This window comes from Gossypium raimondii, chromosome 6, assembly GCF_025698545.1.
Source record: "Gossypium raimondii isolate GPD5lz chromosome 6, ASM2569854v1, whole genome shotgun sequence".
Classification (NCBI taxonomy): domain Eukaryota; kingdom Viridiplantae; phylum Streptophyta; class Magnoliopsida; order Malvales; family Malvaceae; genus Gossypium; species Gossypium raimondii.
Genome location: NC_068570.1, coordinates 30281740 through 30309181, shown reverse-complemented (window position 1 = coordinate 30309181; position 27442 = coordinate 30281740). Strand labels below are relative to the sequence as shown.

Genomic DNA, 27442 nt, shown 5'->3' with positions numbered 1-27442 from the left:
TAATAATTTGGTAAATTATATTTCATTAAAATTTTATATAATTAAATTCATATATTAATTTTAATTATGTTCTCTATTTGTGTACAACAAGCTTGTACATTTAATTAGTTTAGTGTTTAATCGTCAAATTAAATTAATTCAACAATTAATTTAATTAATGTGATAGCTAAACACAATACCAAATGTGTTTCGATTTTGTTCGTTTTAACCATAGGGTGTGACTTGTAAGTTCTTGTAACATTAGTAGTAATACTAGAACATTTCTAATAATACAAGCAATAAATGGCATCTAGCAATGCATTATTGCTACCTAAGTTGCAAGAAATCATAATTCAACATAACCTTTTTGTGATAATCTTTTCCTGTATTATATCCTTTTATCCTTAATATCTAGATTGGACACAAGTCATGAAATAGTCACACTTGTATAGTCCAATCTCATATTTCTTGATTTTCTGAGTAGACACAATAAAAAAATAAGTGTGATATCTCATATAAACTTATTCGAGAATGACCATTCATTTCTAGTCTCACTCAATTAAGAGGCCTAAGATATTTCTCCCATTATGTAGGAGGGATAAATCCTATCTTGATCAACCATTTCCCACTGCATGGATTTTGGTATATCCAACATCAGTCTTTATAGTACAACCTATTACGATAAGCGTTTGACTAAATCAAAATATACGACTCATGATATTGGGAAAATGGTGATCTCAAGTTCGAGGATCATATACATAGTTATCACTATGAGTAATATTGTGACTATTACATAATAATCTAAGAAACATACCCATAAAGGGTCAGTCCAATATGTTGTTTTCTAACACATACTCATGTATTGATTTTGACATCTCTATGTTAATGACAACTTTTTCATCAATAAAATACACATAAGTCTCAATACATTATTGTTGTCCAAGTCCACAATAATACTTAACAAAGGACCTTTTAAGAATAATCATATTTTCTTAGGACTTTATTACAATTCAATTTATTTATATTAATAAACAAGGTAAAACAAGTATGTAATTACAATTATCGCATGATTGGTCTTTGGGCATACTATAACAATATGAACATGGAAATGAGTTACCCTTCTATTTTTTATATTAATTTCGGTTTGGTATTTAGTTTTTAGTTTATTCTACAAACCGTTTTGTTTTTATTTTACCGTAATATCATCTAGATGTGTGTAGTATTTAGATTGAGTCAGTGTGTGATTTCTTGCCTATAATTTAGTTTAAATAAACCTCCATTGTAAAAACAAAACTATATTACAATTTGACCTATACCCTTGCACACAACGACAAGTGGGAGATTGTTGGATCTGGTGTCATAAGTGTAGTCTTTCCGTCTATGTACACTTGTAATTTTTTAAAAAAAATTGGTCAATAAAATTATTCATGAATTACATTAATACCCTTTGCATGTTTTCTTTACGTGGTTTTTATATGTAAAGGAAAATAGAAACAAATATTAGCTTAATGTGTCTAATGTTTAACTAATTCTAAGCGATATTAGGTGGTTGGATCATAATAAGGAAAGACAACTTATAATAGTAGACAAACCTAAATATGTCTTTATTCTAACAAAAATGAACAAACCAATTGAAAGACTAATATGTTTTCTATCAAGTCCAATTAGGGAGATGCCTTGTCTTAGATACTAGAGCAGACGAATTTTCACAACCGATTTTCAATAAGGTCCCAAAATTAAGAAAGGTTTTTAGAGTTAATTTCAAGAGATAGTAAGTCAACGGGCTTTATTGATTGGTAATTAGTTGGGTCTCAATTTTGGTTTAGTTAAGTTGGAACCGACTGGTTCCTTAGTGGAAGTTAAAATGATTAGTGATGGACGATTATTTGGGACTATAGAGACCATGCGTAAGGGGATATATATATATGTGTGTGTGAAGGATCATTCTGCAGGCATAATTCTTCTCCATTCTATTTTATTTTCTTCTCTTTTGCACTATCTTTTTTAGTTACTCTAAAGAAGAGAAAGTTGAAGAAAGCTTTCATTGGATAGTGATCATGAGGTTTAAGTCTGAAATATAGTGAATCTAGTGAACTGGTAAGCTTCTTAATCTTACTGCATTCATGAATTTGAGAAAAAGAGAAGTTAAGAGTTTATGAAATCTTTGAAAACTTTTGCATGAAACTGGATTCGGGGATTTAAACCTTGAATGCCTCCAATTTAACCGTTATATTTTGTTATCATGCTTAGCTGCCAAGATGAACAAGGCTTTGGCATTTGGAAAGGCTAAGTTGGCGAGGACGAAGGATAGTATGTGAGTTTTTGTACTCTACTTTTGAGTGTTGGATGGATGTTGTGTTGCTTGAATTTTTCTACTTATATGTTTGCTTTGAGTTTAGTTTGAATTCCATGGTTGTATATGATTACGGTAAATGAGAAAGTTATGCTTGCATAAAGCTGTGTAAATATATGAATGCTTGCAAGTATGTTCTCTGAATGTATGATGTGTTTGTGTATTTATACGCTATTATGTGGCCTGCTACATTAGAGAATGTAACGATATGCGTGTTATGTTTGTCTTTAAAATGTAGAGTACAAAGGGAATTAATTGGCGTGGTAGCTGAAGATAGGAAAAACTTGGCGTAATGGAAGAATGGACAGGTTGAAATGGGACTTAAGGAGGATTGGTTGGAAATGTTATCTACAAGCTCTTCGGAGCGGCACCATGTAAATGGTCTACAGGCTCTTCGGAATGACACCATGTAAATGGCTTGCAAGTTTTTTGGAGTGACACCGTGTAAACGATCTACAGGCTCTACAAAGCTACACCTCGAAGAGGTTTACTGAATCTACGGAGTCAAAAATCAATGGCGAGCCATAACAGGATCTAGTGGAGGACAGGTACGCTTTATGGCAAAATGGAATCCACTAGGACAATAAACAGAGAAGCCTGTCAGGGCATAAAAGTGTAAGTCACTATATGAGTCGCGTGTTGAGAAGTCTGACATATCGGTTGGGGCATTGAGAATGCAAGAAATTGTGCTAATAAGAGGTCCAGCAAATATGTGAAGACATGAGGAATATATGAATGCGCTTTAAGCGAGGTTATAAGTTGTTAAAGGGGTATTTTCCTTTCGTGTAATCTTGAATAAGTATCCACCCTTAAGAGTCCGCCAAAGGAGACGGACAAGCCAACATGGGTTAAAAGGAAGTCAGACGATTCTTAGATCCTATTTCTAAGGGTTTATTTGCAAAGAGACCGTCATAAAATGGAAAGTTTGCCAAGAACTACCTAGATGGAATGTCTGCCAAGGGCTATCTTAGAGGGAATGTCCACTATGGACTGATTGATAGATATAGTCCGTCAAGGGTTAACAAAAAAAGAGGACGTCTACTAGCACTATCTAGTGTCCGAAAGTCCACTTAAGACTATCTAATATGGAAGTACGCCAAGGACAATCTAAGGATGGGATAGTTCGCTAAAGACTAGCTGTTGTTGGGAATATCTTCTCGGATGGTCTGAAGTGGTAAAGTCCTATGGGACTATCTTACTAGTATGAGTCCATAAAGGAAAAAAGGTGTTTAACTATAAACAAAATCTTATACTAAAAGGCCACAAATAAGGATGTTAGTAAATGGGTTTTCGTAAAAGAAGGGTATTCGTAAAAGAAGGATGTTAGATATGGCATGTCTGCATTATGTTCGGTATGGAATAAAAAGATCAGGGTAAGAATCCGTTGTTGTGATGAGATGCTTGCAAGTCCACCAATAGTAGTCGCCATTCTGCATAACTGTGCATATGGTTATCTTGTAATAGGACAAATCGAAAAGGTAAAAAGGAAAGTCTGTAATGAAGCTAGACAAATTCAAATCTTAGAGAGGGGAGTCAAAAAGAGTACAATTATGTCTAAATTAGACTGATAACTCCCCTAACGGATCATGCACGTAGAATGCATACATGTCATCCATGCCAATCAAACTGTGACATCTGCTAGGATACTTAAGGAGTTTTAAACTTTCCAAACCTATTGTATAGATCATCACTAAGTTCATTCAAACTTATGAGTGTTTTACCTTGGATGCAGGATTTAGGAACAACTCGAGGTTGTTGTGGAGGGACCAAGTTAGGCATCACCAATCCCATGCGAATGGTGTCGTACTTGTATCATGTATATAGATGGGCACCCTTAAAAGCTATGCCTCAGGGATTGGATAAGTGCATTATATTGAATTAAGTATAGTCTTAGTAAGTGTAAATATACGGGACTAGTATAATAAAATGATTTTAAGAACTTTAGCACTTGTATAATAGAGAATTTATTTGAACTTTAAATTTTGAAACATGTTGTTAACTAAGGAGTTAGAATAAAGTTGTATGGTACACATGGGTTTACAATTTGGTGTTGTCTAATTCTATAAATAAATTAAGCTAGAAAGGTCGTTAAGTAATATGGTTTAATTGTGACATTCGGTACTTGAACTTGGCGATTAGGTCGGGTATAGGGTGTTACATGAATCTTAGAAGATAGAGACATAGATGTGACTGACTGGACTAACAATACATTAGACTGAACCCAAGAAGAATAGATCCTGAATCTATTTATTGATTTATTCACTTGTGACGTTTAAAGTGTGACATACCTTAATCCTGAGTGGATGATGGACTACATATGCGTGACTCTTACACTTTGATATAAGTAAAGGCCTAAGTTAAAATGATTAAGGAATCGAAAGTTGGTGCACTAGGTATACAACTTCTGTAGTATGTAATGTTATTCACACTAGTGAAACTCATAGCCTGAGATATGAGTAAATGGTATCCTCTTATTGGCATTACATTGTAGTTGAAAAGTAAAAGTGGCTATGAATAGTTCGTATTTTTGATGAACGACTTGATTACTATTTGATAGTAATTGACTGTTCATGAAGGAAGATGTAATGGTTACTATAATTCCCTCAACCCAAACTGATTTGCCAGGTCTGGATCTCGGGTGTTACTACACACGATACTTAACAAAATATCGAACAACTGACAAAAAATCTTTAGTTAAAACCTTTTTCTTATTAATTTAACGAAGAGACGTAATATTTGAAAATGAGGTAAAATATTGAGTATAAATTTTTAATCCAGATTTGTTACAACTCATTACAGTATAAAAGTTTGTTAAAGACAGACTCTTAGGGTGTAACCTTATTCTACGTCACTTTTCCATTGTATGCATGATAACCCACTTCGCTGCTAATTTAGCGTAGTCCTTCCTAGCGCATTCTCTTAACACAATACCTGAAACAATAACAAACATTGTAAGTTCAAGAGAACTTAGTGAGCTTTATAAACCTTGGCGGATACTTTATAATATTCATAGAACATTGATGCGCCATCATTCTGAACCACTTACTTCTGTAACGGGTGGATACTATTACAGTTTCGGCTTACTCATAGTCACCAACTACCATACTCTTAGCTTACCAATTCTCTCTTAACTGACCAATTTAGGATCTTTCTATACATTTCATTAATATTTTTTTCACTTAACCACAAAAGTACTGTTTTAAAGAGTATACCTTTGGAGCACAAAATCATCCCTTACATATACACTTATTCCAAAATAGTTGTTTGCAAATATTAATCATTTCTAGATACATACACGCTTGGCGGATACTTACACAGAACTAAATTCCATCAATCCACTAATCAAATCATGTTCTTGTATAATAACCCACATACTCATATTGATAATGAACTATACAAACCATTTAGATGAATTTCACCCACAACTTTGTTACAGAATCCAGGATACTTAAAACAATGATGTCTTGAATTCTATGAGATTCTAGAAGAAGACAAGACACTGTTCAGATATAATGGAAATCAGATACTCAGATTTCAGCACTATAATGCAAACAAACTTGAAATGGCAATTTCCTATGTCTTTTATAACCATGCAAATGCCCTTTTGCAAAACTAATAGATTACCATGGCGGATACCCTTTTTTAACATACGTATACAAATTTCTTTTTAGAATTTCCTTTATCTAATTCAACCAAATTAACCTTATTATAGAAGTATCTATCATAGAACAATCAAAATTTACCCAAAACTTACCATAAGGGCGGATAAGCATTCTTTTCTAGACAGACTTAGCAGAGTGTGCCACAAGGGCAAAACAGAATACGCCATAAACGCATCATACAAATTTACGTGTTTGTGTCTCAGCGGACTCTCACAGAAGGTGCTATGTGTTTCTCCCTCATGAACTTATATATAATTTCATGTATTGTGATCTACTAATTTGATTTACACATTACCGAAGGCTACGCCATGAACATACATATAACCAAATCTTGCCATGGGTCTGAGCCGCATGGACTTATGCACATTCATGTATCGTGATCTGCCAATCTAGTCTTCAACTTACTAGAGGCTACACCATGAGTATTCTTCTATCATACGATGCCATATGTCTTAACCTCATGGTTTTACACTTGATTTCATATCGTTATTTGCTAATCTGGTTAACAATATAACTGCCTTACTAGAGGCTTCACAAAGGGACATATCTCAACGTTTACTTACCCAGATTTATTCACATTCTTGACTGACTCATACTTTTTGTATTTCTAACTTTGCCTAAACATACCAATCAAAATTCTTCTCAACAGACCTTTATACATACCATTATCTTCTATGTTACTTTTACTTGAACAACTTACATAAAAGAGTCAAGGTAGAGACTCACCTGATACTTACCTACTGTAGTTCTAAGCTCCAGACTCAAACATCCTTCTCGAACCAACAACAATAACTGTTTACAGAACATATGACCACTATTAAAACTCATTTACATACAAATTACTATCATCTTAATTGTTAATAACCTCCATGTAAAACCTTATACTTACAACTTATTGTTCAAATATCACATACAGACTTACTCATTTAGAACTTGACATGAAGAGCTGTAATACTTACCAAGAGATGAAATAACCACTCATTAACTAAGAACCATAACTTCCAACTTAATAAGGAAGAGATACAACTAAACTTAAGAAAGAAAAAGAAATCAGAAAGTACTTTTGAAGGAAGAAGAAGAACCTTTTTCAGAATCCTTCTCACACATATAAATATGACTCATCCTACTTGATGTAACTTAACAAGTGTCACACATTTTAGAATTCGGATTCTTAATGGTTTACAGTTTCTATGAGAAACATAAATAAGTACTCTACATTTACAAATGTCATACTAATCTATCCAGTTGATTCCTGACCAGGTTACTTTACAACCTAACTAGCACAGTACTTCAGACAAACAAGGCGTACTATACCTTTGGCAATAACTCATACCATGCTTATCCCTTTTCGCTTAACACAATCATTTCCTTTGAATAGAAGAATATCTTGAAATAAAATATTCACTTACTTATATGGCAGTTCTATACGCCCATACATATATGCCAAAAAAAGTAATTGGGTGGATTATATTTCACTAGACAGATTATTTTATTACTATACACCTTAATCTTAGACCTACCAAACTTGGGGTGTGACAATTACCATGAGATAAAATATAATCATATTGGGAGAACAAATTTATCCCAAAGAGATTAAAGATATTCGTACGATGGTAACAACTTATGAAAAGATCATTGGACGAGCACTAATCGAATTGCTTTCGTAATGGTATGCCATTAGGGAGAGCTCAATCACGGTTCTATAGTGGAATGACTTCATGACTAAAATAGTTTATAATTAATAGGCAAGAAAACTAGAACTTAATTAAAAATCATTTTAGCCCTAATCACATATGTCCTATCAGTCCATCCATTAGTTCTTTGAAACAAAAAAAGAATTGAATGTTGAATAAAATGAACATAATTGGATGGAAATTGTAAAGTTAGAGAAATAGGAAACATGTGGAAATGAATATAGTTTTCTCCAAATAGAAATGACCTGAAAAATTAATTTATGTTTTTTAAATTATTATTTAATTAATTAGTTAAATAATTGAAGTTCAAAATGGAAATAAATTAATTGATCATAGTGAATCTATTGAATGTAGAAATATTAAATATATTTTCTCATAGATTCTTTTATAGTAAAGTCGACATGATTTTAATGGATAGAGAATTGGATTGGGAAAATTATTTAATTGGATAATTAATTTAAATAAATAAATAAATTATATTTATTTTGGGAAGTAGAAAAACAAGTATTGGGTTTGGATTCAATTATAAAATACTGGGTTAAAAGTCCAAGATGTACTTGTAATTGGACTCGATTTGAGAGAGGCCCAAAAACCCCTAATGTTTAATGCTAGGGACAACAAACCTTAGTTTGTTTAACTAAGGTTGTCGCCCCACCTAATCCTAGTTAAACTAAGAGTTTTTCTTCCTATTGAAATAAACTTCTACAATTCAACAAGGGTCTCACATCTTCTTCATATAAATAGATGTCACTAGTAGAGCTAAATACACAAAAACAATCTTTGAGATATTATTATTCTGCCTGAAAATAGTGAGAGTTTATTCTCTAAGTACTAATTCTATTTTTTAAAACAACAATTCTGTCGGTTTCTATTCAGAGAGATTTTGTTTTCATACTGAAAGTAAAGAAAACTATTTTTGGTTCTATGTTTTATTTGAATCGTTCAAGCTCACACTCGAAGCAGTTTGTGGTATGAGAATAGCAGAGAAGGTTGACCGGTTGAAAGCTGGAAACGAAAACATTCTATCTAGTTGAAAACATCGGTGCAATTTCGGTAAAGGTTTTATTGCTATAAATTTCACAAACCGGCTTGGTTTGCATAATTTTTATTTTTCGCTGTGCAAGAAAACTATTTTTGAATCGAATTTTTCCAACATAGTCATACTATGGTGAGTAGATAAATAGCTATTTAGACTTCGCTTTGCATGTTTGTTGCACTTCTTTAATTCAATTTAATTCATACTTCCTTGGGGTATGATCCTTGAAATACTTTCGTATTTCATTGTAATTTAAAACTATATTACAATTTGACCTGTATACTTGCAGTACACCGCACTTATCTATATTTGTTTGCATTATTTATCTTTCTCGGTGCACACACACTAAGGAGTGATTAATTGTCTTGAGGCTAGCTTGACAAGTCTTGAGACACTAAACATTTAGGTTGAACAATAAGGTAAATTTTGTTCTTATAGTCTCAAGACACGTTCATGCTATATTGAGACTTAATGGTAAAAAGACCCTAAATGCACATTCTAAAGTATCAAAACTATAACATGCCATGTAGAAGTTGTATATCCGATGTAATGACTTTCAACTTTATCACCAATTGAACTCAGGCTTTCAATACATCTGTAACACCTCGAGCCTGACCCGATTGCCGGGTCCAAGCTACAGGATGCCATATTCGTTGTCAGCGCAACGTCCACAAAAATACAATAATTATATCAATCAAATAGACATTTATAACTTAAACTCATTCCTAATATGATACTCAAACTTTTACAGAACTAAATCAAGCTTATGAAAGCTCTTTTGTTGACTCGAGTATGAAATATGACCAAATTGCAAAGTTTTAAAAATTTAGGGCTGATTTTGCGACATCATCTCCTCTATGTCGTGATGTCGCCAAAATAGTATGTCACGTCATGACATTAGACCACTTGTCATTGGGACATCACACACTGTTGGCCAACATTACAATGAGGAAAAATCAATGTCGGGACAATGACCATTTTTGGTACAAATTAGGCCATTTGGCACCTATTTCAAGCCATCTATATCATTGACCCATTTGCTACATAATTGCACCTTTATACCTGCACAAAATCAACCAAAATACATCCTATAACATTACATTCAACCAATTCCAATCATTCAATCAAATACATCTCTAAATTAGTTACCAAACATACCAAATCAATTCACCAAAGTTTCATTCATCCTATCATGCTTTTGTTTATGCTAAACCATAATCTGCTAAACCATTTCACATTCAAAATGGTCATTGAAAATGCCACACATGTTATCAACCAAACACATATACATATAGGCAATAATTTTATCAAAGATCAACCATTAACTATGATTCAAACCAAACTATCATTTCCAAATAAACTCATGTTTAAAACACCTATGTACATGTCACATAACTAGGATTTAAACGAACAAAATTCTATAAAATTGCTGAATGGATAGTGTGAGTTTTGTGGTGATCCAACTGATACGTTCTGCAAAATCAAAGATCTATAAGGAAAAAAGTAGACAACGGATAAGCATTTTAAATGCTTAGTAAGTCCATGTGAAATTTACTTAACTTACCTTGACAATACAACAATTTAGCAATTAAACACATTGGTACAAACATGGCATACCATTGTCATCTAACACTTTCATGTACATTCACAAATACATCAAAAATTTAGTTCATTTGCATAATATCATGATACTCAAAGCAAATGTATATATATAAAATCATTCAATGACATATCAAATACTATAAAAAAAACTATGCAAATTTTGAAAATATAACCATTCAACCCATATTCAATCATTTCAATTTTGTTTAATTACCGTTTTCATTTCTATTTTCGTCTGAAGAACCCTAGTAAATTGAACTCGGATATACAAGATTGATTTATCCACATAAGTTATCATATTTGGGATGCTAACACTAGCTTGATAAATGCATATGAACATGTTTAAAGATAAATTTTGTATGTAGGCCAAGATACAAATTGGGCTTTTGGCTCACTCTGTTAATTTACCATATTTTAGGTAATCCTCAGACTTAGGGTTAGGCGGCAATTTCAGAGCTTAGTTAAGTTATTTGGACTTTAAGTATGTTTGATCTTTATTATGAACTTTACAGACTTTCAAATTAATTGTTTTGTTGTCGAGACATTTATTATGGTTTTTGGTTTTCGCAAATATATATATTTTTATTGGTATTTTTGACAAGACAACATAATCTATGAAACCTAATGTTTTTAAAAAACAATAACTCTATAGAATTTTTCCACTACAAATATTTAACCGAAACATTATGTTTTATGAAATAAAGAATTAAGGCAAAATGGTTTCAATAAACTAATTCTATAAGCAAATATTTCAAAATACACTTATATGTTATTGCGAGAAACACTTTTTTTACTGAAATCGAAGTGATCAAAGTTTTGGTTTCATTATAACCTTCATAATTCGACCATAACATCTAGGTCGGGTATGGGGTGTTACAAGCTAGGTAATCACCAGTCACGATTTGCATCTAAGTGCCATGCCGGAGGCGAAACATATAATATTGTATCTTATTGTCACCATCATATGTATCAACCCTCTAATACCACATTACAACATTCCAAATACGAAGCTTATACACCTAGGAAGGAGTTTTCATACCAATGCACATGCAGGACTCATGTCTACAATTTACCGATATTAATAATATATGCATCGTCCCATTTCCACATTTGATTTGACAGGCGTACAAAAGCCAAAGTTTAAGGTAACTTACCTGTAAACAACAAGATAGCTTAACACATTAATACAATTAATAGACACAAAGTACAAAGGAACTCACTAGTATCCTTCACACTGGGTGTTTTCTCGATGGGTTCTTTTTCCTTTGCACTGGGACCTTCGCCAGTATCTTTCACTAAAAAAAACCAAATAACTCTTTTAAATACAAGAACAAATGAAATTTAACATAAAAACAAGAACCGAAAAACACGCAAACAGTTTCCAGAAGGAAGTTTTCTTATTGTCTGGTATTCAAATGGAAACCCTAATTAACAACTTTTACGACTACTTCTTTCTATCTGATAAAACTTAAAAAAGGATTTAAGAGTTTATCAATAGACAACTTAAAGAAGATAGCTTCTATAAGCTTAACAATCAGCTCCTCTGAAATCAATGAAGAACACTTCTGAGTTTTCTTCGTTAATAACGAAGGTGAGCAAAGAAGATGAAATAAAAAATCTTCTCTCCATTACTGGGTTGTCCTATTTATAGCTGACTCTAGTCCTGATCCCACTCAAATTAAATCTCTAATAAGTAATCATACACACACGTTTTCACTAATTAATCACATCTTATGAGGCTTTATTGACACGTTACCTCCACTAGGATGCCAGATGACTTAAACGTGTTCCACTAGCCCCTATTTCTAATACACAATTACGTTCACAACAACACAAAACATGGGTCGCAGACTTATTTGTGAAAGAGTCCACCAAATAAGGATCTCGTCAAAATAAAGGACTCGCCAAATGCGAAATAAGAGTTCACAACCTTAGCGAAGCTCAGTGAAATACTTCACTAGGGAAATCACCAATGCTAATCAACCTAAATCTCGCGACTTAGTCGGTTTCGCCACAACAACTTTCCAATCATATTGGTTTGTCAAATGAGGGTGTGACAAAATATGTTTGATAACTATTTTTAAACAATAATAACATGAAAAATAAAACAAAAAATTACATTTATGGGTTCAAATTAGAGTATCATATTTAATATTTGAAAACTATTAAAAATATTTTTACTTATATGTGTTTGAACTAAGGCCAACAAATTCTTTTAAAGTTAAAAATATTTGTCTTCATTACTTTTACTTTTATTAAACTTTTTCCTAAAAACAACAAAACCTTTATTTAGCATTTTAGAAAAATAAAAAAATTCTTTTAAAATTTTTAACCAAATATATTTTTAAATATTTTATTTTTCAAGAACCCAAATTTCCTTTTCTAAAACTAAACAAAATTTGAAATTAATCTGTTAATCTCGGAAAAATCTTACTATTGCAACTAATATTTTTTGGCGGATTATCTTAATTTTAATCATTATCCTAATTATAATGATTTTTTGCTTGAGTTAGGAGGCGTTGGTCTCGGACAAGACAACCCACCAATTGTTGCGGCTCTCTCAAGTGACAGATGAAACTCTGAAACCGAATATTTATTGTAATAAAATAAATAAATATGATATATCTTTAGAGAGAAAAGGAACAAAAAATATGATATATCTTTAGAGAGAAAGGGAACAACAACCTTTAAGACTTTTTACAGAGAGTGAGATCGTGAAATACTCTTCCTCTTCTTTGTTTTCCTTTTCTTTTCTCTATAATGTCTTCAAATCTCCTCATTTTCTCTCCTACTATTCCTTCTTTCTCTTCAGGTATGTTTGTGTCTTTATTTTGCTTTTTTCTTTTACATTTATTGCCATCTTTTCTGTTAACTCTTTTCTTCCTACTGGTGTCTTCTACTCCCACATAACATCACAAATCGCTACTTTTTCCATAAGATCTTTCCTATTTTCTTGGTTTTTACTCCAAATGTCGATCCAGGTATTTTTGTTTTTTATGATTTTAGCCCGTAAAGTTGCTTCTTTAGTTCTTGCTGTTAAAATTGGAAAGCTTTGACTTTTTATACCAAAAAGAGTTACTCTCTTTTGGTTTGTTTTTGAAAAAAAATTCAAAATGTAAGTGGAATCTTATATTCATAGTGATGAATATTATATTTAGGACTCTATGTAGATACGAGACTTTAAGTGAGCTTATTAAGCTCAGGAATATATGTTTCTTTGTACAGATCTCCTTCATTTTGTCTATCTCTTGTGAGAAGTGGATGACGGATGCTTTGTTTCTATGATTTGGATTGTAAATTTGGCTATTTAAGAGTTAGGTGGAAGTATAAGTTGTCTTTTTTGTATGATACCTTTCTTAATTAGAAAGTTTTTATCATCTACATCTTTTTGGTTATTAAGAATCCAATTTGGGGTTTTGTTTTTTATGAGAAAATCATGTAAAAAGGAAGTAACTTTTAGAGCTTTTTGTCACTAAGTACTGGATTTTCCCCCTTTGGTTGATTTTGTTTGAAATGTTGATTTGGGAGATTTTTTTTTATAAAACTTTTGTAAGGAAGTTTATGATTTGTGTGTATGTTCTTTTTTTGGTTTGATTCTGTTAGTCCCCAAGAAACTGTGCAATAGGACAAGACAAGAAAACGCCTTAAATATTTCTTACTTTACTGAGTTTCCTGGCTCTTTGCTTGCTCCGTCAGATATTTGTTTTTGCTTGATTCATGCCAAACCAAGATGTGTTTAAATTGTTTACCCTTTGGGATATGGTGAATAGGTGGTTAGTTCGTGAACTTTGTTTTCCTCTCTATTCCTATTGCCTAGGATTCTTTCAGGTTGTGCCTAATAAGATTTTGAAATATGAAATATGTTATTGCTTCACTTTTATTATATAGTAACTATTGTTAAAGTAAACAGAAAACTAACACAGAAAGAGATAAAGATCAAGAAGAGTATTTTTCTTATTCTTTCCAGAACTGATACGTGCATGCTTTTATACACATGAGGTCAAACTGACGTAAGCAACGTAACTGCTGTTTAATACCAGCTTTAACAAACTAACTACTTTTTGCATGTTGTTACAACTGCATAACTCTTACATTCCCCTAGTAAGTTGATTTCTGATTTTGAAGTTCATTAGGCGACAAGACCCTAAGAGCATATCGAAACATAGAAAACATCTTAGGTGAAATTGGTTTAGTTAGAACATCTGCAATTTGTTGATCAGACGGCATAAAGTTGACTTGTAAATGACCTGCAAGAATTTTTTCCCTGACAAAATGGTGATCTATTTCAACATGCTTCATTTTAGCATGATGCGTGGGATTCTCAGCCACAGAGATCGCAGAGGAATTGTCGCACCACACAACTGGCACTTTGGATGGAGAAATGCCTATTTCAGTCAACAATTGTTGAAGCCATAAGAGCTCAGAAACACAATTTGCGAGGCTACGATATTCTGCTTCAGCAGAAGACCTTGACACAACTGGCTGCTTCTTTGAACACCAAGCAACTGGATTTGAGCCTAGGAACACAACATACCCGGAGGTCGATCGACGATCCTCAATGGATGATGCCCAGTCTGCGTCAGAGTAGCATACGAGTTCGAGTTGATAGGGTGTTAGAAACAAACCATGATCCATTGTACCAGCTAGGTACCTTAAAACTCGTTTGAGTGCCCTCCAATGAGCTTCTCTTGGAGCATTCATGAACTGGCTGAGTTTATTGACACTAAATGACAGATCCGACCGTGTAATACACACATATTGCAGCATCCCTATAGCACTTCTGTACAAGCGAGCATCTGCCAATGGAGGACTATCATCTAAAGCAGTTAACTTTGGGCTGCTTACCATAGGTGTTGGTGTGGGAGTAGCCTCGGCTAATCCAATTTTTTTAAGTAAGTCAGCAACATACTTCTTTTGATTGAGTAGAATTCCCTGTTTGGTGTGCTGGACATCAATTCCCAGAAAGAAATTGAGCTCTCCCATATCCTTGAGAGCAAATTTTCTATGAAGATGAAGTATGACATCTGCTATTTCTTGATCGGAACTCCCTGTGAGAACAATGTCATCAACATAGACCATTAGCAGTAGTCTCTTTCCATCAGATTCTCGAATAAACAAAGAGGAGTCAACCTTGGATGCTTGAAAACCAAGTTGATCAACAAGATACTGTTTAAGAGTTTGGAACCATGCACAGGGCGCTTGTCGCAGACCATAGAGGGCTTTGTGCAACTTGCAAACGAGCTTCTGACCCGAGGAATCACATACTTCAAAGCCAGGGGGTTGCTCCATGTACAACTCTTCAGTCAGTTCACCATTGAGAAAGGCATTATTAATGTCAACTTGCCTTAACGACCACCCATTTATAATAGCAAGAGCAAGAACCGTGCGAATAGTGGAGGCTCGAACCACTGGACTGAACGTGTCATGGAAATCAAAACCTGCATGTTGAGAGAAGCCTTTTGCTACCAGCCGAACTTTGTACCTGTCCACTAATCCATCAGCCTTTTTCTTTATCTTAAACAGCCACTTGCATCCGACTGCCTTCCGATTACTTGGTAGTGAGCCGAGAGTCCAAGTATTATTGCGAGTCAATGCCTGTAATTCATCACGAACAGCTGTTTGCCAGTCTGGAGACGTCATTGCAGCATGAATATCAGAAGGAACATCTGCTGAAGAGCATTGTACTGTGCTCATAAAAACCTTTGGTTTGAAAGTTCCAACCTTGCTCCTGGTAACCATGGGATGCATGTTGAGAGAATTTGAATGAGAAGCTTGTAATGATTGAGGCATAGGTGACATTGATGAGGTAGTTGACGTAGTGGTGATAGGTGCTAATGTATGAGGTGTAAGTGAATTAGGTGAAATAGTGGGGTTAGGTTGTTGTACGATTTGATGGTCAGATAAAGAGAAAAGTGATGTAGGTGAGGAACTAGGTGATGTAGGTTGATTATTAAAAGAAGTGGTGGTAGGTGGGATAGAATGTGATATTTGTTTGAAAGGTAGAACAATGAGTTTTGCACTAGACTGAGACACTGGGATAGACGTGACAAGTGATGGAGAAAGAGCTTTGTATGGAAAAATGTGCTCATAAAAAGTGACATGACGTGTAACATATATTTTTCCAGTTGTATCCTGGCATTTGTAGCCTTTATGCAATGGTGAGTAACCTAGGAACACACAGGGTGAAGACCGAAACTAGAGTTTGACTTTGTTAAATGGTCTAAGGTTTGGAAAGCACAGACAACCAAAGATTTGAAGGAACGCATAGTCTGGCTTTGTTTTAAATAGCTTCTCATAAGGTGATATATCTCCCAGAGGCTGAGAGGGTAGCCTGTTGATCAGGAAGACTGCGCTGCAAAAAGCTTCGTTCCAAAATTTTAAAGGCATGGTAGCATGAGCAAGCATGGACAGACCTGTTTCAACCACCTGTCTGTGTTTGCGCTCAACAAGACCATTCTGTGCAGAAGTGTATGGACAAGAGAAACGCTGGACAATCCCTTGCTGAGCTAGATAGGACTTTAATGCCTGAAACTCTCCACCCCCATCCGTTTGTAAGACTTGCAGTTTTGCTTCAAGGACTCGTTCAGCTTGACGATGGAAATGAGGAAACACAGTAGCAACCTCTGACTTGCTCTTCAAGAAGTAAAGCCATGTATAACGAGAGTAGGCATCAGTGAAGGCAACGTAGTAACGAAAACCATTAGAAGCAATTGGAGCTGGCCCCCAAACATCAGCAACGATCAACTGTAAAGGAGAGCTGTATGTGGTAGTTGACTTTGAAAAAGGAAGTTTATGCTCTTTACCCAAATGAAAAGCAACACACTCAACAAGCTTATTATTATCAGTAAACTGAATATTACAATGTGAAAGAGCTTTTGTAAGAGTAGCACGACAGGGGTGCCCTAGTCGAGAGTGCCAAACATTTAAAGGGAGCATTTTGCTAACTGTAAGACATTGAGCATGCTTTGAAGACAGTCTACCTTTAGGAAGTTTGTTGAGATGAAGTCTGTACAAGCCATGATACACAGAACCCTTCAGGAGAACCTCTCTAGTCTGCAAATCACGGACCTGACACTGAGTGGGAAAAAAACTCAAACATCACCCTGTTATCTTTAGCAAACTTTGACACAGACAAAAGATTTTTAGTAATACCAGGCACAAGCAACAAAGATCTCATATACAATGGTCGAGATCGAGTAATTAGTGATGACTGCCCTGTAGACAGAACGGGAAGAGCAGAACCATTGCCAACAACCACTTTACCTGGTCCTTTGTGTGAGTCACTGTCACCAAGAGAAGTAATTGAGTTTGTAAGATGATGCGTGGCACCTGAGTCCGGGTACCAGGAGTTATCAGCCACTGTTTCAGGAGTAGCCACATAAGCCTGAGATTGTGCTACGCCAGAGGAAGGTATGCTGACCTGTTGAGATGAGCTACCAGCAAACGAGTTAGGCCAGGCAGATGGAGAGGAAGTTGGAAAACACCAACCTGGTGGAAACCAGTGCATATTTTGTTGAGGAGGTGATGGCCACCACGGTACTGTAGCAGGACTAGAGTTGACCATACAAACGTTTGCTTGAGGAGGAGGTCGATAGTTACTACTTTTGTAAGTGGAGTCAAACCGATGGTAGTAGCGGTCGACTAGATGCCCAGATTTTCCACAGAGTTGGCATTGAATCCTTGAGCTAGAGAAACGCCCTCGACCACGTCCCTGAGAATTAGTGGACGATTTATAGGCAGGTACGGAACCATTGTCAACAATAGTTGTTTCCGAATTCTAGTGAGACACCATGTTGGCTGAGCTAGAAACATCAGAGATCACAACCTGTTGCCGAGTTTCAGTATCAAGAAGCATGGACGTGACTCCTTGAACTGTGTAGGGAACTTGACTTGCTGTAACAATAGAAATTACAGATTCATATTCAGCAGAAAGACCATTAAGAATTGCTGTAACATGCTCGCGCTCACTGATAACTTCACCATAACTGGCCAAAGCATCACAACAACTTTTAACCTTCATCAAGAACTCCTTCATACTCAAGTCACCTTTGCGTTGGGAGTGCAAAGATCTTCGATAGAACATTAATTTGGAGGTTGTTTGCGTACCATATAAAGCAACAATAGCATCTCAGATCTTAGCACTAGTGTCCATACCAATGAGATGAGGAAGGACAGTTGGACTAATCGAAGATAATAACCACGATGCAAGTACACTGTCTTGCTGTTCATACCGTTCAAATTCTGGATTTGCCCGACGACCACCATTATCATCTGAAATAAACCGGACAGGAGTTTGCTGTGAATCCAAGAACCCTTGAAGTTTATGCGCTTTTAGCGCCAAGAAAACCTGTTGCCTCTACAGTAAATAGGTATTGTCATTAAGAAGAATACTGATCTTCTTTGTAGAAAATAACCTATTGTCAACAACACCATCAACAACAGCACAATCCATTGCAGTAAAAAACAAAAACTTAACACAGCGGAAAGATGACCCAGGAGAAGCCGTAATCTGATACCATGTTAAAGTAAACAGAAAACTAACACAGAAAGAGATAAAGATCAAGAAGAGTATTTTTCTTATTCTTTCCAGAACTGATACGTGCATGCTTTTATACACATGAGGTCAAACTGACGTAAGCAACGTAACTGCTGTTTAATACCAGCTTTAACAAACTAACTACTTTTTGCATGTTGTTACAACTGCATAACTCTTACAACTATGTCGTTTTGTTTGATTTCACTAAGCCATGACATTTTTTTCCTTTCCAGTTAGTTTTCTCAAAGCTTAGTACTAGTTATCTTTTCTTGAATAACTGCACCTTTTTTCTTGAGATTTTATATTTTCTTACCCTTCTTTCAGTTTTTATTAACTAAATTAAATAAGAGATTGAAGGCTTCAAAGCTATTGTACACCAACTCTTCAATTCCCTTGTAGTACCACTGTCCAACACCCATATCTGACACATATTCGAACATGGCTATGGGGAAATAATTCTTCAAATATATGGAACAACTTAAAAAAAAATATTGAGGTTACCCATATTGGACTAATACCTCTGAGTTCATGTAACATAGCTTCATACCTTAGTTCTTTGTTTGATTGTTGGTTACCTTTTGAAGCTGTTTCCTTCCTGGTAATTAACATTTTTGAGTCATAAGGTTTTTGGCATATATTGATTTAGGCAGTTCTTATGTATCCAATTAGGGTTGTAGGTAGCCATGCTAAAATGTGAAATAAACCTATCTAATGCTAATATTTGGAATGTGTCACTGTCTTGATTGCTTTGTTCAAGGGCACAATTTCTATTGTGATTTACTTGCTTTGTACCAGGACCAAAGGTTAAAGCTACTTACCTGGATATACAGCAGGTAAATTTAAACATAATAATGCAGATAACAACTTAAGGTACAAAAGAACTCACCAGAAACCTTCACTTAGAGCTTCCTACTCAACGGGTTCTTTCCCTTTAGCATTAAGACCTTCTCCCATATCCTTGATTAAAATAATCGAATGACTTCTTTAAATATAAGAACAACCAAAACTTAATAAAATAACATGAATCGATAAACATGTAAATAGTTCCAGGATAGAAGTTTTCTTCCTATCCAGTATTTAGATGGAAACCCTATTGAACAACTCTTACAACACTCCTTTCTACCTGGTAAAACATGAATCAGGATTTAAGAACTTACCAGCAGAAAACTCAAGGAAAGAATTTTCTATAAGTTTGATAGACAACTTTTTTGTTAACGATAAAGAACACCTCTGGGTTTTCTTCAATGATAACGAAGGCAAGCAAAAAAGATGAAGTGGAAATTTTCTCTCCACTACCAGGTTGTCCTATTTATAGCTATCTCTAACCCAAATCCCAATCAGGGTTAAAATTTAATCAATAATCATACTCACATTCTTCCACTAATTAATCACATCTTATGAGACTTTACAGGTGTCCTAGTTATTGACATGTTACCTCCATTAGCATGCTAGATGACATAAACGTTTCCTACTAACCATTACAATTATCTCTGCAATAATACAAAACACGAGTGGCAGAATTATTAGTAGGAGAGTTTTCCAAATAAGAATCTTGTCAACCTCGAAATAAGATTCCGCAAACTCAGCAAAATACTTCACCAAAAAGTTCGCCAAAGTTAACCCATCTAAGTCTCACGACTTAGGCGGTCTCGCCAACGCAATCTCCCAAACAGTACTAGGTCACCAAAAGAGGGTGTGACAAGTATTCTTTGCTAAGGGTAGTAAATAGCTCAGTTGAGAGTAATTAGCTACTTAATTGATAATTAGGGTTTTAATCGATCATAGGCTGAGAGCTCCCATTGTTAACACTAGGAAAAGGAAATTACATTTGGATATCTTAGGTTAATTAAATTCCATTAGGTTATTTTTTAGGATAATTAATTTAATTAGTTTATATTTTAATTTTTCATCAACACTATTAATTTCTGAATCAATTAGATTAGTAATTATTTTCAGTAATTAATTTAATAATAAAATTTTCCAATATGCAATCACTTGGGATCCTTGGAATACTTTTCAAGTGTTTCATTGTAAAAAAATGATATTACAATTTGACCCGTATACTTGTGGACACCGCTGCTTAATTTTATATATTTTTACTGCAGTATTTTTATTCCAGATGTTCGCACATCTGGTGGCGTCACCTAACATTTACAAAAATATCCCCATTTAAAAACTGATTTGTAAAGGCTTTGACCCTACTTTGCCTTCAAATTGACCTTTTAGAAATGTCCCTATTAGGCTTTAATGTCATGACATCCTCATCAGTCAGGTGCCTAGATCATTCAGTCCATGTCGCAACATTAGACTTTGTGGTCGTGACCTTGACTTCAGTGGGCTCCAATTGCTAAATTAGAAGAACATGCAATGTTGTGACACTAAAAACTAATGTCGCGACCTTGACATCAGACTACTTAAGGTTACAATTGTTGAAGGTTCGCTCCTTAGTTGATAAACTGTGCATACTTAGTTGATAAACTGTGCATAATGTTGTGACATCTATAGGTGATGTCATGACCTTAGCTCTAGTAACCTCACTTGTCTTCTCATTCTTCTCAACTAAGTCCTTGCAAAAATCTTGTACCACAAATAAGTCCCTAATGGAATATAATTATTGTTTTATTCAAGTAAACATAAAATAAGCTAAAATTTTCAATTAACATAAAATTTAACCTATGTATGAAAAAAAGACTCAACCAAGGTCTTTAAGTGCATAAAGAGCTTAATTTGTTATAAATACATCACATCACATGTAGGTTGTCATGCCAACATCGTTAAAAAATTAGTGTTTTAGTTAGCATTTTGTTAAGAAAAACAATTTAACTCTTTTGAAAGGTCAATGACTAAATTTAACTAAAAAAAGAATAAGAGCCAAATTAATAGAAAATGTAAACATTGAGAGTTAAATTTATTACTATTTAAATTTTAATTATGTAGGTTGAATTGTTAATAAGGTAGTATATCTTTTAGCCCAATTGGGATAGATTTTGAGGAATTAATATTAAAGTCTGCAGATGAACTTTAGTATAATGTGCAATGTTAAGTATGAATTTTATACAATATATATATTTTTATTTTATTTAATTACCACAAATTATTAACAACATTAACACTTAGCATCACTTTATATTTTACATAAAAAATAATTATATTAATTCAACATGAAAATAAATGGATATACTTATTTTCATAAATATATAAAATTAAATCAAAATCAAAATTATATTTGTGCATATAAATTACAATTAAAATTTGAAATGTATAGACCACTTATGTGTAAATTTATTATTTAGGCTCCAGTTCTTTCAATGAAAATGGCTTCGAATTTTTTTTTTTTTGCATTTTCATGTGTTTGTTTCATGAAAAAAGTTTCTTTAACGAAAAATAACTTACATATCAAGAAAATAAACTATTTTAAAAGCGTAATTCATTTTCCAAAGCTCATTTATGAGTAATTTTATTTTTATATAAAATTAACTTAAATCAAGCTTAAATATTATTATATTAATAATAAATTTTATTTTTAAAATATCTAAAATTAATAAAATATTTATTTAAAATATTATAATTTTCAATAATATTAAACATAAATATTTAATTATCTATATCTAATCGAAAATAAATTATTAATATAAATTATTAATTTAATAAATTATTTAATATTTCAATATTGTTTTAGTAATATATTTTAAAAACGATAATTTTAAATAATATTCTTCATATGTTATTGAAAGATATTCAATATTAATATTTAAATAATAAATATTTATTACAATTATAAATATATTAATTAATAATAAATGTTTTGTAGTGTAAATGTTAAAATATGTCGTAAGTTTATGTGCTTTTCACAAATTTGAAATTTAGTCCCTATACTTTTATTTTCAAGAATTTAGTCCCTCTACTTTTAGATTTGAAAATTAAGTCCAATTGTTAACATTATTAATTTTTTTGTCAATATTTTTATGCCACAATTTTAAATAAAAATACTCAATATTCATGTAACTAAAAATAACATTATAATAAGCATGAATTGAACAAAATATTTTTAATAATGCTAACACGAACTTGAATTTTGATATCTAAAAAGTCGGACTAACCCAAAAATAAAAATATATGGACTAAATTTCAAATTCTGAAGATATAAGGACTTATGACATATTTTAGCTTGATATAAAATATGAATACTTTAATTATATAAATATGAGTATTTATTTAAATAATGCTTAGCTCTATTTATTCTTTACAACTCTAATGTGTCAATATGTAATCTCATATATGTAATATATGTAATTTAAATTAAATTTTAATTAAATATTATTTATTATTAAGTTTATATATGCCATTGATTATTACAAAATATTTTCTCATTATAAAATAAATTTTGATTGTTAAAAGAAAATTGTACTATAATATTTTATAACAAATATATTTATATCGTGTTTATTTTATAAAGAATAATATAAAATATAAATTTATAAATATAAAATAAACTTAATTAAATAATAAAAATAAAAAAATTAAATGTATATTAGTTTCCTTGAAAGTAATCTTTATAAAATATTTTCAGAAAAGTTATCAAACATTGTAGGTAGATTCATCCAAATATAAAATATAAAATATAAAATATAAAATATTTGATTTGATTTTATTAAAATTTTAAAACTAAAACAACTTAGCGGGGGTGGTAGGTTTTGAGTAAGTTAATAGAAAGAGATGGAAATGAGAGCAAAGCAAGACATAGAAATAGGAGACGACATAACCCCACCTCTCCTTCCCCTCTCTTTTTCCCTCCACGATTCCTTCCTCTCTTCCCATTGTTCCTCTTGCTTCTCCCCTCTCTCTTTCCCTCCTTCTCCCCACCACTATGGCTCTCTCTACTGCTCCGCCCCCTGCTCCTCCTCCCACTCCCCTATCTCTTCTTCCTCCGCCGAATCCTTCCTCCCTCTCACCTGTCCCCTCTCCTCTGACCTCCGCACTGCTCTCCGCCTCCTCCTTTCCCTCCCCTCCACCTGTCCCCACCTCCACCGCTTTACCAACGGCCTCCTCACTAACTACCTTAAGCTTACCTCATCTCCCGAATTCGCCGCCCAAATCCGTCAGGGAGCAATTGCCATGGCAGCCGCTAGGAAACTACGAAAGGGGCTCAGTTTAGACCAGAGCGACGACGTTTTACTGGAAGAGGCCGTCTTATGCTTAGTTGTAACCAACGCCGTGGAAGTGCAGGACGAGAGCGGACGTTCTCTAGGAATCGCTGTATATGATCCTAGCTTCTCTTGGATCAATCACAGTTGTTCGCCTAACGCTTGTTATCGATTCATAGTTTCGCCTCCCAATGCTACGTCGTTTGGGGAGGACTCCGCTTCCGCGCTACGAATTGTTCCTAGCGTTTCAGAGGAAAACTTTGGTGTTTGTAGCTGTTCTGAGTACAATAAAGGTCGAACTTTTTACTAGATTTGTTTTAAAAGTTTATACGTTGATATATTATTTGATTTGATGCAGGAACAGAAGGATACAAATATGGTCCGAAAATAATGGTGAGGAGTATAAAAAGAATAAAAAAAGGGGAGGAAGTTTGTGTTTCATACACTGATTTGCTTCAACCAAAGGTGTTTGCTTATTTTCTAATATAACAATTTAAATGTTGATTTGATTATCAAGGCTTGATTTGAACTGCAAAATGAATGTGTGCAATGTGGCTAGACTTGTGTTGAGCTTCAATTAATGGAGTGAATGAGGTAGTAAAATGGTAAAATCGATACCATACATCTAGCTAATGTCTCAATCTCCCATGGATTAAAATAAGTAGAATCGACACTTTTGTAAATCCCATTGGTAAAGATGATGATAAATCATTTACTCAGGTCGTCAGGCACTTTGCATTTGCTTCGAGAACTAACAAAGAAGTCATCACTAAAAATGCTGGGTTTTGGTGTCTTTGGTGACCTTCCCATATACAAGTTAATCTACGGGTCAAGGAAGGGACGGAAACATAAACTTACTGAATTGCTGTGGATTAATGTGTTGTCCCATATGTTGGTCTGTGTTTTTGTTGATTCCATTGTTTCACTTCTTTTCTGTAGGCAATGAGGCAATCATACTTGTGGTTTAATCATCAATTTACCTGTTCTTGTAGTCGATGCACTGTGTTTCCTTCAACTTTTGTTGACCATGCTTTGGAGGTAATGAGAAACTGCCTAAATATTCTGATTTAATCAAAGTGTTTCCGTTTCTTGTGACTTGAACATGTCAGTGTTATTAAATTCAGCTTAGAGGCTTGCAACGAATCAAAATTCAAGAACTTTTGCTATCTATCTTAAAACTGTTTTGAAATGTCTCCTTATGTAGTGCTTTGTTTGTTTTAGCTTTCTACTTGCTAGGGCTGGATCCTCATACACATTAGTAAATTTTATGCTTATGGCAGAAGAGAATTTGGAATTTTATCTCCCTCTTTATGCTTCTGTACAATGATCACATTTTAACCATATTTTTTTGTTGGATTTATTTCCATCTTTTGTTTTTCTTGAAATTCTAGTATTCATATTATTATTTGTTTGAGACTCATTAATTCCATAAACAAGCATGTCAAATCATCAACATTTAATTTCAGGAAATTTTGGCTTCCAATCCGAGCTTTTCAAGTGCAGGCCTTGACCTCAACCTTTATAGGGATGAAGCGAATAAAAAGTTGTCTCATTATGTGGATGAAACTAATACTGAGTTCTTATCAGTTGGTGATCCTGAATCCTGTTGTAAGAAGCTTGAGAGTGTGCTAGAAGGAGGTTTTCATGTTGAGCAATTAGAAAGCGAGGATGGAAAATCACGGCTCAATTGCAAGTTTCATCCCTTTAACCATATTGCTCTCAATTCTTACATGACGCTTGCTTCTGCATATAGAATACGTTCAAGTGACTTCTTAGCCTTCCAGTCAAAAACAGATGAATCTCAATTGAAAGCTTTTGAAATGAGTAGGATCAGTGCAGGTTACTCTCTGTTGCTGGCAGGTGCAACTCACTATTTGTTTTGCTCAGAATCTTCTTTGATTGTGTCTGCTGTGAATTTCTGGAAACAGGCGGGGGAATCTTTATTAACCATTGCTGGAAGTTCTGTCTGGAACTTATTGGGGTTGCCTAAATCAGAGCTGTCGACAGTTGTGAAGTACAAATGCTCTGAGTGCTCATTGATGGACATATTTGGTGCCAAATCAATTCTTAACCAAGCCGAGAGAACAAATTTCGAAAACATATCTAGTGACTTTCTTGCTTGTGTGAGAAGTGCGTCGCCAAAGTTTTGGAGGTTTCTCATTCATGGTTGCCATTACCTTGAAACATTCAAAGATCCATTTGATTTCAGATGGCTTGCACACGCACATTGCGTTGCAGAGGATGTTGATTTCATAAAAGAGGACAGTAATTGTGAACATCATGCAGAATGGTATACTAATGCAAGGACACATATTTACAAGGTTGGTATGCATTGCCTAGTGTATGGTGTAATTTTAGCACACATTTGTTATGGACAGAATTCTCATTTAACCACTCATGTTCTGAATCATGTAGAGAACTTTGTGCATTGATTAATGAAAACTAATTAAATTGTGAAATACAAGCTATCATTGGGCATGCAATGCAAATGTGCGACAAAAATCATTTAGAATCAATTTAATGTATTTTAATATACGAAGTCGTCAAGAATTGAATTTTATCGAAACTAAGAACGTTTCTTTTTTTTTTGAAATGCAAACTAAGAATCTTAAAAGCTCAAAGTTTGGTAGGCATATTAGTTTAGATTAGGAAAAGAATGTATTATGTATTTGTTTTAATCATTTATACTTGAAATTGGAAATAAAATCGTCGAGAAGGTTTTTAAATAAATTCTATGACCTATATATTCTATGACCTTTATTGATGGTTTGCGATGTGATTGTTTTGATAAAATTTAAGAGTTTGTATTGAAGTGGAGAAACAATTAGGTTTACCTATAGACACTTTGATCTAATCGATATGATAATATTTATTAGGCGAATTCTTAGGATATCTTATAAAGAAAGAGATTTTATCCCAATTAATTGTGATGAGTACTCCACAAAAGAATAGCATGATAGAGAAAAAGAACAAAACATTGCTAGATATGATTCTCTCATTGTTGAGTTATTCGTAATTGTCGATATCTTTTGGGGATATGCATTACAAACTACTTTCTACATTCTGAATGATATATCAACTAAGGTCGCACCTAAAACTCCATCATTTTAGGATTTGGATGCCCATCCCATATACTTGATAAAGATGTAAAGAATTTGGATTCATAAATTGAATTTATGCATGTTTGTTGACTATCTAAAAGGAATGAATGGTGAATTGTTTTCTAACACGAAAGATCAAACCATTAAGGTGTAGACACATGCGACTTTCTTAGAAGAAAGTTACACGAACTACCTCAAACCTTAAATTAAATTGTTATTAGATGAACTTTCAAGAAATAAAGAAAACCACTTTGATTTTATAAAACAATTCATCTATGGTTATACATATCTACATACTGGTGTTTAATATGAAAATAAAAGTTACTCCGATGCTA

At 33.6% G+C, this 27442-nt stretch overlaps 1 protein-coding gene across 1 annotated transcript; it reads left to right on the top strand.

Moving 5' to 3' along the window:
• Nucleotides 1-23548: 23548 nt before the first annotated feature.
• Nucleotides 23549-26470, top strand: LOC105773669 (protein SET DOMAIN GROUP 41). The gene is made up of 4 exons (XM_012595745.2): nucleotides 23549-24299; nucleotides 24365-24471; nucleotides 24946-25044; nucleotides 25473-26470. Exons 1-4 carry the CDS (start codon nucleotides 23579-23581, stop codon nucleotides 26436-26438), a joined length of 1893 nt encoding a protein of 630 aa, XP_012451199.1. The 5' UTR covers nucleotides 23549-23578; the 3' UTR covers nucleotides 26439-26470.
• Nucleotides 26471-27442: the final 972 nt, after the last annotated feature.